This window comes from Cyprinodon variegatus, unplaced genomic scaffold, assembly GCF_000732505.1.
Source record: "Cyprinodon variegatus isolate N-32 unplaced genomic scaffold, C_variegatus-1.0 Scaffold752, whole genome shotgun sequence".
NCBI lineage: Eukaryota > Metazoa > Chordata > Actinopteri > Cyprinodontiformes > Cyprinodontidae > Cyprinodon > Cyprinodon variegatus.
In genome coordinates this window covers 364,026-375,551 of record NW_015151205.1, presented here as the reverse complement: position 1 = coordinate 375,551, position 11,526 = coordinate 364,026, and the positions used below count along the sequence as shown (strand labels likewise).

The 11,526-nt window shown below is 45.7% G+C and overlaps 1 protein-coding gene across 1 annotated transcript; it reads right to left on the bottom strand.

Moving 5' to 3' along the window:
• Positions 1-272: 272 nt before the first annotated feature.
• On the bottom strand, positions 273-11,041 carry LOC107098161 (ankyrin repeat and SOCS box protein 2-like). The gene is made up of 8 exons (XM_015395663.1): positions 10,764-11,041; positions 7,955-8,124; positions 4,829-4,984; positions 4,494-4,739; positions 4,244-4,415; positions 3,402-3,972; positions 879-1,032; positions 273-427 (listed from the first exon to the last, which is right to left on the bottom strand). The coding sequence occupies exons 1-8, from the start codon at positions 11,039-11,041 to the stop codon at positions 273-275; spliced, it is 1,902 nt and encodes a 633-aa protein (XP_015251149.1).
• Positions 11,042-11,526: the final 485 nt, after the last annotated feature.

The following is an 11,526-nucleotide window of genomic DNA, read 5'->3' as shown; positions in this document are numbered from 1 at the left end:
TCCAGTGGGAGACGGTGTGTTTGAGTCTGGGGTTCAACTGTCCTTCTGCAGGAATTGTATCCATTACTGTGTATTTCAGTTCTTCTTTTGCAAACCTACATTTATGAACCCAACATATATCTTAGGGTTCCAAAGACCCGGTTCTGGTTTCTTTTGGAAACCATCTTTCCTAGTAATGTCCCATGGTGGCTGTTTTGACAGGTTTCTCACAAAGCGGATTAGACAAAGGTCCAGGGTGATATCAGATACAGGTGTGTCTTTAGCCGGGAGCATCAGCTGTCTTCAGGTAAGGAACAGTTCGTGTCGTGACACAGAAAGCGGATGAGCCGGACAGGAAGTGGAAGAGTGTGGAGGAGTTTGAGCCTCTGCACTCCGAGCACGCACCGGATCGTCAGTCTGCAGAGCTGCATCAGAGGATGAGGAGGAACTGAGGAAGAACAGACACAGGGGAACCTTAGCCCTGAACAATGACTGACAGGATCTAAAGTTTGCATAGCTCGCACACTGACACCTCATCGCTGCTTCTGCTCATTTAATGCATTAACCTACAGAATGTCCTGATTACGCCTTCAGGGAAAACAAACTTGCACATTTCTCTCACTGATGATGTGTATGCTGATTAACATGGTGGCACTTTGAGGGTCCAAAAATAAAAACGATTTATTTTTGTTTTGCGTGTATGTTTCCTCATCCTAGTTGTTCACAATGCATTATTGCTCTCAATCATGTAGTGAATCTTTGATGAACCTCCTGGAGGCTTCGACCTGACTGGTCTGAATGAGCCAGGATTTCCTGATAAAGATTAGTGTATGATCTAACTCTGAATCACCGAATTCTATTATGAAAATCCTGATGATGCAGAAGCTAATTAGTCCCACCAGCTTTCAGTTTGATGGAGGCCCAGTCACTGCGACTCTCCAGGATCTCCAGAAGTCGGGAACAGAGACGGACGTGGCCGACGTAGTCCAGGAACATGGAGATAATGGGACCCGATATCTGGCAGAGAGCTGAGTTGGAGATGGCCTCGCAGTACTGGAACACACACAGGAACACCCCCATGTTACCCTTGGTCCTACAATAGTAGGCTGGTTCAGTCTTCCAGCACCTAAAGTTAGGTCCATGTGGACATAGATGAGTCACTTTGTGGAAAGAATCTGATTGGCCTGAAGAGAGTCCTTAGCGCAACCAACACCTTTGGTTCTGATCTTGAGATGTTTGGTTCTCTTTTTGTGTTTATCTTGATAATCTGTAGCTTCTTATTTTAACCTTTAAATGTGGCTTCTTAAATATTAAATGGTCTAGGCTTATAGAGCTCTTAATCCAAGACTCCAAAGTGATTCACATGCTGATGGTGGTGAGTTACAGTGGAGCCACAGCAGCTATAGGGCACGCTGACACAAGACATGCTGCCATACACTAGCACCACCAAGCCCTCTCACCACTAAAAGCAACATCACAAACACAGCGACAATGACAAATCTGGTTTAATTGTAATAAAATATTCTTTGTGGAACCTTTTTCTTTATGATTATTAATTGATTAATTGAAAAATAATCAACAGATTTATCGATATACAAGATAATCTTTAGTTACAGCTCTTCTTGCAAATGGCACTAGGGCTGCTACCTAGCATGATGATGGTGAGGTGGGCTAATGTTAGCATGATGATAGCAAGTTGGATAAATGTTAGCAAGATGATGGCAAGCCAAGCTAATCTTAGCATAATGAAAGTAAGACAGGCTAATGTTAGCATAATGTTAGTAAGGCAGGCTAATGTTAGCATAATGATAGTAAGGCAGGCTAATGTTAGCATAATGATAGTAAGGCAGGCTAATTTTAGAGTAATGATGGCGAGGCAGGCTAATCGGCTACCACCCTCACAGCATCGTCATCATCGTCCTCTTCCTCCCCTGAGCCAGGAGAAGCGAGTGCTTCAGGAGCTGGATGCAGCAGTAGCAGCTCAACTACGTACAACTGCTGTTTAGCTTATCAAGGCTGCACTTTAAAAAAAACAAATTGTCTAGAGAGCTGCTCTAAACGAAATTTCTTTTTGTTTACACTTGTGTATACAAAATGACAAAATAAATTTGTCAAAGCCTAAGTCTGAGACTAATGATAGCATAATGGTAGCAAGGTGGGCTAATTGCACCATGATGATAGCAAAGTAGACTAATAACATGATGATGACAAGGCAGGCTATTGCTAGAATGATGTAGCAAGGTGGGCTAATGTTAGCATGATGTTGGCAAGGCATGCTAATGGTAGCATGATGGTAGCAAGATGGGCTAATGGCAGCATGGTGATGGCAAGGTAGGCTAAGAGCATGATGATAGCAAGGTGGGCTAATAGAATGATGATGGCGAAGCAGGCTAATGGTAGCATGATTGTAGAAATGTGGGCTAATGGTAGCATGATAATGGCAAGGTGGGCTAATGTTAGTATGATGATAGCAAGGTGGGCTAATGGTAGCATGATGGTAGCAAGGTGAGCTAATGGTAGCATGATGGTAGCAAGGTGGGCTAATGGTAGCATGATGGTAGCAAGGTGGGCTAATGGTAGCATGATGATAGCAAAGTAGACTGATAACATGATGATGGTGAAGCAGGCTAACGGTTGCATGATGGTAGCAAGATGGGCTAAAGGTAGCATGATCATAGCAAGGTGGGGTAATAGCATGATGATAGCAAGGTGGTCTAATAGAATGATGATGGCAAGGCAGGGTAATGCTACCATGATGGCAGCAATGTGAGCTAATGGTAGCATGGCGATGACAAGGTGGGCTAATGTTAGCATGATGATAGCAAGGTGGTCTAGTAGCATGATGATGGCAAGGTGGGCTGAGAGCATGATGATAGCATGCCGAGCTAATAGTAATATAATGAGGGCAAGTTGGGCTAACGGTAGCATGATGGTAGTAAGTTGAGCTAATGTTAGCACCCTTCCAGGTTTGACGTCAATCCAAGGGAAAGTCATACTTTTTGGTGAGCGTTCTTTCTTGGCTTTTCTTGATTGAACGAAGTCCACATAAGAAAAAGGGAAACACTCTATTTTCTGGTAAGTTCTGGCTAAAAGCCCAACAAACACGTTTTACAGATTGATTTTGATGTGAGAACTCCTTAAATGGTTCAGTAATTTGTGTTTTGGTTTACTTTCCAGGTTCAGAGTTGTTCTTACATGTCTTCCATAGTTCTGTATAAAAATCTCTAACCATCACATCCTTTTGGATAAATCGTTCAACAGGCCTTGAACGATTTATCCAAGGCCTTATCTTCTAACATTAGAATTTAATGCACCTCCAGAAAATAATGAACCATTCCACTCTCCTGTGGTAAACCTTATGATTAAGAAAGGCAAGCTGCACAAAAGATTCACTGATTGGTTGAATAACAAAAAAACCTCACCTGGATGCAGCGCTGTGGCTGCAACTGCTGGTTGACCCGTAGCTCTTCAACAGGACGCCGTGATGGAATGAAGACCGGATGCGGTTTTAGGCCGTAAACACACTGGAAGCAGAGGCGGGCATTACAGCCATTATCCAGCAGTAGTTTGAGAATGGGAGGAGATTCCATCCCAAGCAGGATGGCTGATGGGAATGAGGACGGCTGTGTGGACATCTGAACGTTGACATCTGCACCATACCTCACCAACAGCTCCGCCATGTCCACCCAGCCGAGGCGGACGGCAATCAGCAGCGGGTGGAAGATGTCCAGGTTGGGATTCGCTCCAGCTTCCAGGAGCATCTCGGCACCTTCTAGGTTTCCATTGGAGACGGAGAAGTAGAGAGCCGTGCTCCGTCTGTCTTCGTACATGTTGGAACGCTCGTTAGACAGCTCAGCGTTGACATCAAAGCCTGACTTGATTAGCAGCTCAAGGATTTCGTCCCAGTTCCTCTCTGCAGCGATGTGCAGAGGACTGATGCCACAGCTCTGAATTGCAACGCTGCTGGTGAGCGGGATCAACAAGGACACAATTCTGTAAAGAGAAAGAGCAACTTCAATCCCAGAAGAAGAGTCTGATCCAACACAGATTATTGATGGGTGATGGTAAAACAACTGAATCTATAGTGGTGCATCCAGACAAAGCTGTGAGAAAACTGCTCCCACTAATTTTAAATGGACCACAACTTTAACTCATGCACCACCGTATTTCTTACTAAGTCTGGGTTGGATGTGCACACACGCAAGTCACCTATGGCTTCCTAGCAAAGCGCCGCATGCAGTAAAACCTTTCGTCGGGTTCGGACCGTTTGTGGTTGTTTCTCACAGCCACGTGAAGCGGCAGCAGGCCAGCCTTGGTGGCTCGATTAGCATCAGCTTTTAGGGTGATCAGTGCCTGCACCACTGAGCAGTGGCCGTTCTTAGAGGCTTCATACAGCGGTGAAGCTCCATCTCCTGCCTGTCCATTAACATCTGCACCTGCACAAAAAAAAAAAACATGGACACAGTGGGCTACTGGAGGCGGTCAACACACCACAGGTTCTTTGCAGGACTGACCTCTCTGAGCAAGCAGTTTCAGAGCTTCCGCATTCCCATTCTGTGCAGCCCTGAACAGCGGCTGAATGCCGTAGATGTTCTTTGACTTCACATCTGCTCCAGCATCCAGTAATATCTCGCAGAGTTCCAAAGAGCCATATCTGCTGGCTTCATGGAGGGGACTTTCACCCTGAGTACAGGTGAGGTTTACCTTAGCTCCATAAGTAAGCAGCAGCTCCACAACCTCTTCATTTGGATGTTCACATGCTGAGGAAGAGACAAAGATCTCAGAACAAAAAGGTGTTCATTCCCATTAACCCATGTGACTGTGATGTCATCTTTATGCCAGAGCTCACCAGTAAACAGTGGAGTCTCGCCGGCCTTGTTGGCAAGGTTTACATTTGCTCCGTGTTTCAGAAGAAACTCAACACAGGGAACTTTTCCTTGCGAAGCAGCGAGCAGCAGAGCCGTTTCATTATTCAGGGTACACCTGTTCACGGAACTGGGGTCAGCTGAGGACAAAGGTCAGAGATGGCTAGGAAATCACACATTTGAACCACAGCTAGTCCCACTACCTCACCTGATCAATACCTCCTCTAATTATCTTGCCTGATCAATACCTCCTTCCACTGACTCACTTGATTAGTACCTAATTCTTAGTACCTTGATGTTCTAGCATCTCGTTTGAGCCCCACTCAGATGGCCAAATGCTTTTTTACTGATCATAGCTTAAGGTTGGTGTTCTGGCTAGCTCAAGTGGTTGGTCACCCATCCTGCAAACAGGAAACCTGGGTTTGTATCCCAGCTGGAGGGAATTGGCTGCCAGTGTGGGTCCTTATGAAAGACCCTTCGCTAATGTCTGCTTTGGGGAAGTGGTGGCCTAGTGGTTAGGGCATTGCGCTTGAAATCCTGAGGTTTAAGCCCCACTCCCACAGACTGCCACTCTGGGTTCCTAAGGAAGAACCTTAAACCCACGCTGCTCCCCACACTGGCAGCCCACTTCTCCCCAAGGGAATGGGTGAAATGCAGAGAGATAATTTTGTTGCTCTGTACTTGTGACAGTTATGCTGAGTAAGGGTGCATTCCAGTAACTACTGCAGCGTAATCAATCCATTTGCTGATCTCCTGCTTTGTTCTCTCCTCATTTATGACCAAGGCCCCAGTTTGTTTGAACTTCACAACTTAGGGTACGTACCCTAACCCCAGACCTTGTACTCCTGAATCTCCCATGGAAGGGCACCATGAGGGATGATGTGTGAACACCTTCTCCAGGGCTCCTATACCATGTAGAGGAGGTGGTGCTGGTCCAGTGTTCCATGGCTTGGATGAAAACCACACTGCTCCTCCTGATGCGACGGATCAACTATCAGTTGGAATCTCCTGTCATAGGCCTGGCATTGGCCTTCCCAGGGAGCAAGCGGGGTGTATTCCCCTGAATTTGGAACACCCCCTCTGGCCTCCCTTACTATGAGGAGATACCACCACACAGCGCTGCCAGTTCATTGGCACTCTCCGAAACTGCCAAACAATGTTGGAGAGGTGACACAGTAACCACAGCTCAACACCCTGAGATTAAAGTTCCTCCGCCGCTGAAGCTTTTCTCTGCTGAGGTCAGCAGCTTCTCATCCCCGCTATAAAGTGTCGTTAAAGCATATCTTCCGCTCTCCTGCGGTTGTGAACGGTTTGCTGGAATCGCTTTGAGGTTTACCAGTAGTAATTGTCCATGGCCTCATTATCAAACTCCTCCCACAGCCATTGCATGTTTGGTCTCAAGGTACCTAGCAGCTGCTTCAGATACCTGCTAGCTGCCTATCCTCGATAGTACACTATCCTTTTGGGAACTTTCAATGGACGTCCATTCAGTTTACATTCATTTCTATTGCCTGATACAGATCCTAACCCTTGAGCCTAACCATTACCAACACACGCCTAACCCTAAGCCTAACCTAGACTCTATTCACACCTTAGTCTCAAAGCTAGCCCCTACTCCAAGAAGAGAACCTCATGGAGACCAGTCGTTGGTCCCCAGAAGTACCTACATGTCCCCAAAATGTATCATATTCCTGGGAAATTGTTTCTACCGGGTAAGACATGGCCAGACAAAAGATTAACAGAGTTTAATATGTGTCTTAGCTTAGCAGCTTAAATACTGGCCTCTTTATTTTGCACATTATGCGTCCTGCCACCTACTGCACATACCAAAACAGACATATAAGATTTGCTGGTGACACAGTAATTGTCAGTCTCTTGCACACACTGCCAAGTGACTTGTCATTTTCGACATTGGTGCTGATGGGATGCCAAAAAAAAAGCTGGGTACTCTGCTCTTCTGCTTGGCCGGTTGGCCAAAACAAAAGCAGTAGACTTCTGAGAAACCTGACTTGGAGTGCTAAAGGCAAAGCCATCCAATCCTTCAGCCACTCTCTGCAGGACATTCCAGAGTAGTAGAGACTCCAAGCTTTCTAAACGCGCTGGGTTCCAGAGATCAGACTATATGTGGAGATGAGCCTGACTATTTCAAGCCAGTATCTCTAACATGTGAGCTCGGATTCCCTCCCCCCAGCGAGATGACATTATGTTGGGGGGGGACAACTTGTTTACTCTGACTTGGCATGAGTCCTGGGACGCATAACCTTGTCACCAGGCACTTGCTGACAAGCTCCAGCCCCAGACAGGGCTTCAGGGGCATGCTACCACCATACAACTTTTATGTCTAATAGTCCGTCTTTGCCTGTGCAAGTTGGGATGGCATTTAATCCATACATTGTATTGAATCTGTTTGTTTAATTTTTTTTATTATTATTCTTTACCAGAATACAAAAACAGACTAAAACAATTAGTCTGTGAAAAACATTAACAACTCATTAGACTTATAGAAATGCTCAATTGCAAATCAGATAAGGTAGACAGACAGACAGACAGACAGAAAGACAGACAGTGTTAGTATAAAGAAGGTCTACCGCTTTAAAAATCTATTTTTGATAAAAGTAGAAGTGATTAAATCATCTAATTGGTTCATCTCATCTTAGAGCTGCTCAGTGTCACAGTGGGTAGCACTGCTGCCTTGCAGCAAGAAGGTTCCAGGTTTGATCCCCGGCCCGGGGTCTTTCTGCATGGAGTTTGCATGTTCTCCCTGAGCATGCGTGGGTTCTCTCTGGGTACTCTGGCTTCCTCCCACAGTCCAAAAACATGACTGTTAGGTTAATTGGCTTTTCTAAATGCTCCATGAGTGTGAATGGTTGTTTGTCTCTGTGTTGCCCTGCGATGGACTGGAGACCTGTCCAAGGTTGACCCCGCCTCTCACCCATAGACAGCTGGAGATAGGCAGCCACCCCAGTAGGGATAAACGTGACAGAAAATTAAAGGATGGAGATTTTCATCTGCAATTGTAACTGAGATCTAAAACTGATTTTAGAACTTGTGTGAAAACTACTTTAGAACAAAGATGAAGGACTGAAGCTGGAGGAAAATCGTAACCTTACCTCTGATCAGGATCTGGACACACTTTAGCTGGCCATAGTTAGCGGCTTCATGAAGAGCAATCCAGCCTTCATCGCTGGGCTCAGTCAGACTGCTGTACCTGGTATGGACCACCTCCATTAAAGCCTCAGCATCTCCGTTCATAATGATAGTCTGTAGAGGACTGGGTACTCTGACATAAGGGAAACATTCAGTAAGGGTTAATGATCATAACCCCTTATTGTCCTAGAAATGAAAACCAACACAAAGCAAGTGATATTTCTGCAGAAAAGGAGAGAGACCAGACAGAGGATGAGACCCCTTGAAAAGTCTGTAGTCAACTTTGCCGGGACCTCTCTTTCTGCTGATTTTATTATCGGACTTCAGCACAGCTGGATAAGACCAGGCCGTGAGAGAAATATTTGCTCAACACTCAAAATTCCTAGCAGGCCAAATGTGTGTAACTTCTGTTAAAATAAACTGAAATGTTTGGGTCAGCCGGGAGCACGACAGGTGCTGTTCAATCTGAGCCCATGACTGCAGATGATGATCTAATTGACTAAGTTTTTTTTTGGTCCAGGTTTATTTTTTTGCTTTTCTAAATTTTGCAGCGTTTTAATTGCGGTCTCTATTCATGGCTTTTTTTATATCTGTCATCAGTGCTGCAGGTTTTACTGGCTGTTATCCCCAGATTCCACATCCTCCGTTAGCGCTCCGCCGCGTCCTGCCCTGCTCTGCTCATATACGTCATACGGAGGACTTGCGTAGTCATGTTAACCAATGACACACTGTTACACATCCACCGCTACTCCTTCGCACGTCACCGTCCATGTACGTCTTCTCCGTCCATCATCGTCAAAATACAGAGCCGAGCTATTTTTGCTCCGCTCCGGTCCGGCCAGGTCAAGACCCACAATTCGAATCTCACCAAATAGAAAAAAGAACCTAGAGAAGATCCGGTTGGTCAAATTAAAATATGGTGATGACAGATCAGTGACTACAAATTAGAGCAGAATTCTTATATATTCCCAAAACTAAGACCGTTGGTACTTCAACATACCAGGAAGTAGATTTTTCATCTCAATCAAAATATTTATTTTATACACAGAGGCTTAAAAGTTTCATCAAATCCAGTCAAAACTTCCAAGAGTGAATCTGACAACTTCTTATTGCAGGCATGGATGAAGAGATGCCAAATTTGGAATTAGAAAACAAACCAATTCTGTATGATCTTAATTACCCCTTTTACAAAGATACACACGGAAAATATTAAGATTGGGAATAAAAATAGTTACTCTCTTTTGGTTTCTGTTTGGCCGTCCATCCATGAATCTTCTTTCTCTTATCCGGGGTCGGGTCGCGGGGGTAGCAGCTTCAGTAGGGAGACCCAGACGTCCCTCTCCCCAGCCACTTGGTCCAGCTCCTCCGGGGGAATCCCAAGGCGCTCCCAGGCCAGCAGAGGAACATAGTCCCTCCAGCGTGTCCTGGGTCTCCCCCTGGGCCTCCTCCCAGTGGGACGTGCCTGGAACACCTCACTAGGGAGACGTCCAGGAGGCATCCTAACCAGATGCGTGAGCCACGTCAACTGGCTCCTCTCGATGTGGAGGAGCAGCGGCTCTACTCTGAGTCCTCCCTGGATGACTGAGCTCCTCCCCCTATCTCTAAGGGAGAGCCCAGACACACTAAGGAGAAAAATCATTTCAGCCGTTTGTATCCAGGATCTCATTCTTTCAGTCATGACCCAAAGCTCATGATCATAGATGAGGGGAGGAACGTAGATCAACCGGTAAATCGAGAGCTTTGCTTTTTGGCTCAGCTCTCTCTTCACCACAACAGAGCGGTACAGCGCACGCTTCACAGCAGACGTCGCACCAGTCCGCCTATCGATCTCCCGCTCCATCTTCCCCTCATTCGTGAACAAGACCCCAAGATATCTAAACTCCTCCACTAGGGGCAGTACATCCTCCCCAACCCGGAGAAGGCACTCTCCCCTTTTCCGGCTCAAGACCATGGCCTCGGATTTGGAGGCACTGATCCTCATCCCGGCCGCTTCACACTCAGCTGCGAACCGCTCCAGTGAGAGCTGTAGATCACGCCCTGATGAAGCCAATAGAACCACATCATCTGCAAATAACAGAGACGGGATCCTATGGCCACCAAAGCGGATCCCTTCAACACCTTGGCTGCGCCTAGAAATTCTGTCCATAAAAGTTATAAACAGAATCGGTGACAAAGGGCAACCTTGGCGGAGTCCAACTCTCACCAGAAACGGGTCCGACTTACTGCCGGCAATGCGGACCAGACTCTGACACTGGTCATACAGAGACCTAACAGCCCCTATTAAAGGGCCGGTACTCCATACTCCCAGAGAACCGCCCACAGGACCCCCCGAGGCACACGGTCGAATGCCTTCTCCAGATCCACAAAACAAATGTAGGTTTCTTTTTGTTTATTATTTTTTTTTCAGGATTGTAGTTTTTGTGTTGCTTTGCAGAGACTATTTTCTGGTTTTATAGTAGCTGCTTTCCAGTGTCTCGGCTGCTCATGGGATGCTTGTTGGTATTTAATAATGAGTTTACAGTTATTGTGTTGCATATTGGATGTTTTTTCAGTGTTTATATTCTTTTTTTAGTCTTTAACTCCTGTTTTAAAGAGTTTTTTATTGTTTTGCAGGGTTTGTTTTTTTACTCTCATGTGCCTCCATTGTTACTGGATGTTTCTGTTTTGTTTTTGTTTTAGTCTAAGGACTTTTTCAGCTAGTGCTGCTGTTTTCCAGCATTTACCGACTGTCCCTTAATGTTTTATCACTCTTACCCAACAAGTTGAACTTACCTATTGAGGACTTTGTATAGAAAGTTGGACAGGGCAGTGGGGGGATTTATATTGTTCTGGACTCGTACTGGTTGTGGCCGTTGGGATGGAGGCAGAGGTGTGGGCAGGTCTGCGGGTCTGTGCCTGGGTTCTGGAGGTGGATCTGCGGAGGCTGACCTTCGATCAGAGTCTGGTAAGCGATGTATGTCCCAGAGGCTTCTCTCCACAGCGATCTGGATCAGCTCTTCATCAGTCAGCTGACTGTAAACACTGAAGTCCTCCAGGTCGATCTCAGCCATGTCAGAACCAGGTTTCCCTCTAAATCTCCAGAGGAACAGCAGAAGGTAACTTCAGGACAAAGTGGAGCTGCGGGGTGACTTTAGGCTTTAGGGAGCAGCCGTGTCTATTTTCACTATGCTGAAGCCAAACATTTCAAACATCTATAAACTGCTGACCTAGAGCACACAAAGACACAGAGATGTAACAGAAATTCAACATCTCAGATTTCTGCAACCTAAGGCTGCAAAGATTGTAAACACTTTAATCTTGACATTAAAACAGGCCGTAAAGCTATGAATAGACTTGATGTCAGGTCAGGGTCTCTACCCGAACCAGACACCATCTGTTATATGGCATACTTAGACATAAACCCTGAATGACAGCCAAAGGACACAGAGATGTTTGAATACATAATCAGAATGGGAAATCTTTCTGTATGAGCTGGTTGGATTTATCCTTATTTCTCTGTATATGTTTAGCTTTTAATCTTCTAAAAAGTGTCTTA

Bases quoted from the DNA above. Each gene is read 5' to 3' on its own strand.
- LOC107098161 (XM_015395663.1), bottom strand. From the start codon at position 11,041: ATGGCTGAGATCGACCTGGAGGACTTCAGTGTTTACAGTCAGCTGACT. The intron at 8,125-10,763 runs GTAAGTTCAACT...CCCTTATGTCAG, and splicing joins CTATACAAAGTCCTCAATAG to AGTACCCAGTCCTCTACAGA. The intron at 1,033-3,401 runs GTGAGGTTTTTT...TGTGTGTTCCAG, and splicing joins AGCCACAGCGCTGCATCCAG to TACTGCGAGGCCATCTCCAA.